Source organism: Opisthocomus hoazin, chromosome 4 (assembly GCF_030867145.1).
Source record: "Opisthocomus hoazin isolate bOpiHoa1 chromosome 4, bOpiHoa1.hap1, whole genome shotgun sequence".
Classification (NCBI taxonomy): Eukaryota; Metazoa; Chordata; class Aves; order Opisthocomiformes; family Opisthocomidae; genus Opisthocomus; species Opisthocomus hoazin.
This window is the reverse complement of record NC_134417.1, coordinates 39,562,378-39,570,548: the sequence shown is the minus strand read 5'-3', so window position 1 is coordinate 39,570,548 and position 8,171 is coordinate 39,562,378. Positions and strand designations below refer to the sequence as shown.

General features: G+C 40.4%; 1 protein-coding gene across 1 annotated transcript; it reads left to right on the top strand.

The window, feature by feature from the left end:
- Nucleotides 1-211: 211 nt before the first annotated feature.
- Nucleotides 212-3,956, top strand: LSM5 (LSM5 homolog, U6 small nuclear RNA and mRNA degradation associated). Its single transcript, XM_075418644.1, has 5 exons — nucleotides 212-285; nucleotides 762-857; nucleotides 1,092-1,119; nucleotides 1,765-1,837; nucleotides 3,647-3,956. The coding sequence occupies exons 1-5, from the start codon at nucleotides 240-242 to the stop codon at nucleotides 3,677-3,679; spliced, it is 276 nt and encodes a 91-aa protein (XP_075274759.1). The 5' UTR covers nucleotides 212-239; the 3' UTR covers nucleotides 3,680-3,956.
- Nucleotides 3,957-8,171: the final 4,215 nt, after the last annotated feature.

Here is an 8,171-nt window from a genome sequence, read left to right as displayed (position 1 = left end):
GCCGGGCTGTGCGGTACCGGTTGGACCGGCTGGGGGAGAGGGGAGGGTTTAAAAAAAGTCTTTTTTTCTTTAAATGGCGGCCGGCACGCGCCTTCCCGGGAGTTACTGCGGGGCGGGGCCCGAGAAGAGGGCGGGGCCGAGCGGGGGAGCGGCGGCTCTGCCATCGGCTCGTCGCGCCTGCCGGGCAGGCGCTGCACATCGACGGGAGCCGGCAGCGATTGGTCAGGTCTGGGTCCAACATGGCGGCTAACGCGACCACCAACCCCTCTCAGCTGCTGCCGCTCGGTAACCGGCGCCGCCGTGACCTCTCCGCGCCCTCCCGGTGTCCGGGCGGCCGCGGGGCGGGAAGGGGACGCGACGCGACATATCCCGTTTTACGGCCGGCGGGAGGGCAGGGAGAGGCCGTTTGCGGGCACCTCTGGGTGGCGCGGGCGGTGCCGCCGCTTGGCGGGAAGCTTGAACGGGGCCGCCGTGAGGCGAGAGTTTCCTCGCGCAGCACCGGGCCGTGGGGGGGGCGGGGGGAGGGGGTGATGATGGGGGAGCCGGCGTGGAGCCGTGAGGCGCTGGGACGGGCCGGTCTGCTGGCCGGGCCGCGGGGGGGTGGGGGAGGGGGGAAGGAGGGGGGAGGGGGGCCGGAACCTTGTGCACTAGCAGCAGTGAAGTGTGCAAAGAAACTTATTTTTTTTAACTTTTTTTGTGTCTTTTTTCTTGTTTTATAAAACAATGTCTTGCACTTTTCGATTTTTTGTTTCCGTTTGCAGAACTTGTGGACAAGTGCATAGGTTCACGCATTCATATCGTGATGAAGAGTGATAAAGAAATTGTTGGGACGCTCCTGGGGTTTGATGACTTTGTCAGTATCCTCTGGTGGAAATATTTAAGGCTGCCCACTGTATGCCTCGGCTCGATTTATTTACCGCTTTGGAGCGGTTCGAGTTCACTGGATAGCACCTTTTTGTGTGGACCTTGCCTTATTCTGGTATTTTTATTTTGCAGCTAAAATCACAGTTCAGTATAAATATTTAAATTTACTTTAAATATTTTGATTTTTAAAATTCTGGGCCTTATTTTCCTTGAAAATGTATTTTCAGATATGGTGTTAGAAGATGTTACAGAATTGTAAGTATTATTTCTGCCTCTTGTTGGTATTTAGTGTTCGGTTTCCTGGGGAAAAATATGTGAGATCCATAAGCAAAGTGTTTTTATATTTTTGCAATACTTGCCAGCTGAATGCTTTACACTTGGACTTAAACTATGGATGGTGATCTGTTCAGGACAGCCACATCATAAGAGTAGCTGTTGCATGATTTATACTTGTAATCAGGTTCCTAATTTATAACCTTAATTTTGCATGGGTTTTGTGTTGAACTTCCCAGTAGTTTGTTTGCATTACATTTCCTTAAGCTCTAGGCAAAGGTTTAAAAAGTTAGCAGACTTAAGGATAAGTATTTATTGCTTTGTCATGCCATCTTGCTATTTGAAATGGATTTTGAGTATCAGTGATATTTAAGAAATTGCCAAGATTTAGAGGGTGAATCTGTATCTTTTTGTACTGAGCAGAAAAGTACAGTGTATCTTTTTAGTTGCCAGGTAACTTTCTTTACCTAGGTGGTCAATTTGTCAAGATTGCGCTGCGGTGTGGCTAATCTATTCATTAGTTTCAACGAACATCATCTTAATACAGAGATTTATGTCAGTTGTGTAATGAAATCAGTAATCGTTGTCCCCGGTTATGTGTTCTTACTTTTTCTAATGCTATTTCAGTGAGATTACACCTGAGGGCAGAAGAATCACAAAGCTAGACCAGATTTTGCTAAATGGAAATAACATAACAATGGTAAGTCCTCATGATTAAAAGGCTACACATATTTATTTTCTGTACCTGTATATCGATAAGTAATTTAGTTCAACTACTTGAAGTTCGGTTTACCAGACAGTTCCATTACCTAAGGTACTTGCAAGTAGCTTCTGGGGCTTGTATGTTTATGAATGATGCTGGAAAAGTGGTCTTATTGCCTTGCTTGGTACATGTTACAGCTTAAAAATGAACAAACAATGACAACAAAAACCCTCCAAAAAAAAACCCCATGAAAAGAACATGGCCCGAATTTTATTTTGCTGAATGTTTTTCTGGTCTTCCGATGTTCAAGAGAATCACTGGCTTTGTTACCCACTATGTAGGGCTGGTTCGTACAGTGGCTTTTAACTCGTGAGTGTTTGGCTGCATAAGTATGCAGGTGGAATGCATCTAGATTTCATCCATTATTGTATGTGTAGATGTGTTTGCAGCAGTTTGGATGCTTACAAGCTTAAGTCACTTGGCGATTATGATACTATGTGATGACCAGAGAGCTGTACCTTTATGTGCTATGAAAAAATTCTGGAAGTCTGTTGGGTTATACCAAACCAGAAGCATTATGCTTTTTAGTTTGTCATGTACTGATGTATGTAGATCAGTACTGAAACAGTAATTAAGTATTGTGATAAGCTGATTTCTGCAACTTTCTAAATACCACAGAAGCAGACGCACAGTGGTTTTTTTGCCTGTCTGCATAGATGACTACAAAATCTGGACTTCCTACGTAAGGTCATTTCTCATTTTGTGGGAAGAGGAAGACTGACTTGAGTCTTAAGTCGGCTCTGTGTGAATGAGGAATAACCTCCATTTTCCTGTCTTACCTACCTTGCACCTCATTACTGTGTGTCTGAACAAGTGCCATCTTGACTTAGTTTTGAAGCCTTTTTCTCCTTTGGATATTGTTCTGCATCCTTAAAAAATAGTGCATGTTCTGACTTCTTGTATGGTATAAAATTACTACTGTCCAGTTAAGCTGGTGGCATGCTGCCCTTGAAGCAAAAGCTGGTGATTCTTGCAGTGCAAATTTTCAGCAAGACATAGATATGTTTCTGTATTAGGTCTTGTGTCTTTTAGGGACACGTCTTCTCACATCAGGAATACTATGCTTTAGGCGTTTTCTTGGTTCAGTCCCAAAAGCAATGAAGCTCTTTGTCTTTAGAAGTGCTCAGCTAATTATTAAGAATACATCAGTAAAATGAATGGTTATACTCTTCTTTTTTCCCTTGTTCATGTTTTTCCTTTTGTATTTTTTTTCTGTTGTTCAGTTCTTTACTTTCTTCACAGAAGAATGGTATGCTGACTTTACTCTCTGCTGCCTATAGAAGGCTTTGTGCTCTTCATTAGTTTTTGAGCTCTGCTTAGCAGTAGAAGTTGGAAAGTGGAAACCAGCTTTACACTATAGTGACAGTCTGGGGACGAATCAGCAACTGGAGAAATTCTTCATGAAAGGAAGCCTGTTCTTTGTCCTTTTAAAAATGAGCTATAGTGTTTCTAGACAGAATCATCTCTTTGAAGTGAATAACAAAAACCAAAATGTGTGCTATCTAGGAACTCCTTTGTGTTTTGCTAAACATTTTTCATATTTTGGAGACTTTTTTTCTGTGCTTCTCTGGCAGTAATTGACTTCCCCTATTGGGAGTGGAAGATGATATTGACTCTAATAACCACTTTTGTGGTCTGCCATGAAGTCTCCATTTCCTTAAATGTTGTAGAGCAAGAACTGTCACATGTGAATTTGTAGAACTCAAATCTATGCCACTAACACAAAATTGTCTTACTCTTTTGTAGCTGGTTCCTGGAGGTGAAGGACCTGAAGTGTAAATTGATACAGTTGTCATCTGTGAAGACATGTTATATATATATAATCTAAATAGAACTTTTGGGGTATGAGTGTGGGCGGGTTTTGGTGTGGGTTATTTGTTTGTTTTGGGGTTTTTTTTGTTTACACACTCTTGCAGTTGACATTTGATGAAAGACAAAGATTTGCTCTTCAGGAAGGGTGCATCGCTAATGATAATGCTAACTTTGTAAGTTCAAATCATGACTTTCTTGTAAAGACACACTAATCTGTTCTGAATAAAAGACTTTGTTTTTGTTAGTTGCTGTGTTCTGTTATGTAAGTGTACGAGTTAGATGGTTTTGTAACTGGTTGATGGAAAAATAATAGTTATGTTTCAGTTGCTGTCAGTCTTCAGTTTCTTCGGTTTTTCTACATCTGTTGCATTTGTTTAGAGCCCAAGTCTATATAAAACACAAATTGTGAGCCAAGACGTTGCTATTCTTTGCAGTACAGGCAGATACTAAGCTGGATCATTTGTTTAAGCACCGCCTCAGGCTGTGTCACCAGAAACCGTGTGTTAAAGTACTGTAGAATTCTGAAGGCTCCTCAAAGTGGATGCATCTGTTCGATACTCAGCAGCCCTTGGTTCTGCTGGCCTTGAGGTTCAGCTCTCTTGGACTTCTTTTGCTTGGTAGCTATAGTTTCTTATAATAAAGGCACTGTAATGGTATTTGGTAAGCGAGGACAGACAGACCAGACCTAGATCATGTTCAGGGGGTAAAAACAAATAAAACCAAACACCAAAAAAACCCCTGCAAAACCCAACCAGGAAGAAGTCTCATTCATGTCAGTGGTGACTCCGCTTTCACCACTAGGTGGTGCTGTGTTTGCTTAATTAAAGTGGGAGCTGCCCGTGCCTGCTTGTGTACTTTGCAGCAGTCGTTGTAGAGTAGACATGCTTTTGACTTCATCTGTTCTCTTGTGATATAAAAACTTGGTACACATTGGCAACAACTACAACTTTAGGATAATTTCTATAAAGTAAGGAATTCCTGTTTTTATTCTGTCATGATGGACAAAAAATAAGTGATTCTAGATCATGTCCGCTGCAGCTTATGTTTTCATCGTACACTGCTCAACTGGTTTCTATGTGTACATATCTTTGGAGAGGAATCACAGGTGCGTGCTGCTACTATAGACAAGCAGGGTATAGGCTCACAGAGACAGGACATGCTTTGCTTCCCGTCACCAGAAGAAAAAAGAAGAGTTGAAGAAGGGGGCTCGGGAGCAAGAGACTGCAAGGAAGTTGCTGAACTAGATAGTTCTGCCTTGCTTTATCTGACGGACAAGCTGCTTTCTGCTAGCAGGGTCTTAGCTCGAAATACAGTGAGGACTTCTTGCTTTAGCCTATTAAAGGGGAAAGAGACTCCCTCCCCCAGCGAGCGTTCTACTTCGGTGTCACTGGATCTGAATATATGATCTGCAATTGTAATGTTTAGACTGCCTGGTGATTATCTATACCATTGACTCCTTGAATGGTTTTTCATTTCTATCCTGGTTTCCTTCTCCAGCTTTTTTCAATACATCAAATAAAAAAAAATTTTTTTTTGACTTACATTTGGTTGGCACATCGTCTGTTGGATTTGGCTCAAAACATTTCCTACAAATAACTTGAGTCTTTTCATCAGAACACTTCAAAGATTTCTAGCCAGTGTAGCAGTATTGTGTTGGGTTTTTTAGAATAAGATTCTATACATGTTCCAGTGCATGCACTTAACTTCTGCTTCACTGAGTATTTTGAAAACAGTCTTAAACTGAAGAGGGGCTTCATGCTTGGGAGAGAAAAAAAGCAAATCTTAACTCGGAAGCAACTTTTCAAGGGGAAAGGTAAACTCTTTTGTTTCTTTCTGGTATTTATTCTGGCAGCACAAACATCTTGTTCTCTCAGATCTTGTTACCTATGGAAAAAAAAAGCATGGTATTGCCTCACTTCCTCCTCCTCTGATGTATTTTTCACTCCCTCCAGAGGAACTGCTGAGACTGTTCTCTCTTAAGAAGGCATTTTAATTCATGACTCAGAGGTCTGCAGGCATCACTCTAAAGACAGTTTCTGTGCATCCAAATGCTGTTAATACTTTATCATTTGAAAGGAAAGATTTTTAACTTTGAGCTGAGAATTCAAAGCATTCCATGCGGGTCTGGTTTGTTTTTCATTCAATATTCCTGTAGCCTGTTGCTTTGGAAGTGCTGGTAATAAGCTTTTCAGTCGAATGAGTAGTGTGGGTTTTTTTTTTGTTTTCCTCCCCTAGAAATCTAGTGCTTAATCGTACTGTGGTGTCCTGTGGAACTTGTGGACACTGTGGTGTTCTCCAGAATGCTACTACAGGGTGGCACTACAAGTGGGTAATTTAAATTAATAACCTTAGACCTTAAAAATATGTAGCAGTTGATGATACTTAGTTTAGAGCAGGATAGTCATGAAGTTAAAAATACTTCTTCATGCTTATGACATGCACAGTGATGGTTCCTTTCGGTATTTTTTGTTTTTCTTCTTTAGGATGGCACTGGTTGCAGTGATCTTTAGTTTTATTGCATGGCTAACTCTCAGTATGGAGATGGTTCTTTTCTACTTACTATTTCAGTTTACTTGCAGGCATAGTTAAGATAGCTGGAGTTGTGGAGTGAATATATGTGTGTGTGTGTGTGTGTGTGTGTGAAAATAAGGCCTAAAGTACCCTTCCTACATCCTTAGTTTTTGATGACCTGTATTTCAGTGTTATCAAGACTTTAAAGTGACCAGAGTATTGCTGTTGCAAATGTTTCCATATTTGTCTAGCTATTCTGATGAAATAAATAAAAAAAGGAATCAAAACACTAAATGTTTTATTGCTTGCCCTGTAACTATACAGGCTTTCCCTGTCTAATATCTATTCCGTTTTTCAGGATTCACTGTACTGTTTTGCCACATGAAATGGAAAGAGATTTCTAGCTTACTGTTGGCTTTTAATATATGTTTTATCCTTGGGGAATTGCCCAGCAGCGAATTCATAGAGTTTGGAATTCAACTGATGGGCATTTTGCATGTCTGTGTTCAAATATCGATGCTAACAAGCTATCATACAGTTCATGTTCATAGCTTTATGGATACTTAAAAGTAGGTAATAGTCTTATTTTTTAATAATGCTTAATCTTTTTCTCTTTGGCAAGAACAAGCAAGTCTGCTTGGTTTTGTAGTACTTGCAGCTTTTCCCTATCATCAAACTTGAAAAAGGGGAAAACCTCTATCAAGTACACAGTTATGATGGTGATTTTTAAAATAGTAAGTTGCATAACAGTCTCAGGAAGAACGTGTGTGACTGTGAGAGAGAGTCTGTGGTGCAGCATTACTAACACTTGCTAAAAAAAAGTTTTGAAGAATGAAGCATTTGCGTAGTGAAACAGACTTGAGGACAGTTTCTGATGCTGCAAGTTTAGTGAAAAATTTGCACTTGATTTCAGTGGTTTGATGTCTCTTCATGCATTGAATCTGAAAAGAACAGAAACCTGCACTTGAAGGAAGATTTTGTATGAAGGGTAATCAAGCTAGTAACCTGCTTGAAGACTTTAAAATACTTGGAGCATCAGTTAAAGGCACATAAGCAAGGTTTATCATATGTTCCTACATCAGCTGCGACTATTGAATCGAGTCAGCAGTCCACCTCAGAACTTTTTGGTGTCCAGCTGAAATGTGTAAGTTGTCAGACTTCATGGCCGTGAGCTGACAGGCCATGGTTCTCTCCAAGCACAAAGTGGTGGAAGTTGCATTTCTTTCATGGCAGTGACTCTTTTCAACATTAGTAACTATGCAACAGGGTAAAAGATGAATTTAGCGAGTAATATGTGTCATTATCAAAACAGCTGTTTGCATTTCAAAGTGATGTAGATCCTTTCTATAGTGGTAGTGTTGGCACGTGTCTTAGAATTTGGCTGACCCTCTTTTGAACTCATTTAAACTTTTGGCCTTTGCTGCATCCCTGACAATATGTTTCACAATGGAGAAATTATTTCCTTTAAAAACAAGAAAAGAGAAAGAAGAAGAATGGGTGGAGGAAGTGGGGATAAGAAGTCTGTTGTCTGCCAGTGTTGTGGGTTGCTCACTCATTTTTCCATAGAATTCATGGGGATTTTTTTGTTTTTCTACCTTCGCCTATCCTCTGCACCCTTGGTCATCTCATGAAGTTTGTCTGTAATTTCCCACATTAGTAGGTAAATGTATCTATTTTATTTTGTAGCTCTTTGATAGTCTTTAAATTATTCCCGTAATTTAAATCTTCGAACAAATGCACTTGCTTATTAATTTTTGTGAGTGACTGTGAAAATCTTATTTATCAGTCGCACCTTTTCAAATTAAAAATGTTAAGTAAGAAATATATTGAAAATAAATATTAGTGTCTTACTACTGCTCAATGTTGAGAGGTCATGGGAAATAGCGAGTTTGTATTAGAAATTATGGACATTTTTCGAGATATTTTTCCAGGTCTGAGGCACACTGAA

Coding starts and splice junctions, on each gene's coding strand:
- LSM5 (XM_075418644.1), top strand. CDS start 240: ATGGCGGCTAACGCGACCACCAACCCCTCTCAGCTGCTGCCGCTCG. Junction 286..761: donor CTCTCAGCTGCTGCCGCTCG/GTAACCGGCGCC, acceptor TTCCGTTTGCAG/AACTTGTGGACAAGTGCATA. Junction 1,120..1,764: donor TTAGAAGATGTTACAGAATT/GTAAGTATTATT, acceptor ATGCTATTTCAG/TGAGATTACACCTGAGGGCA.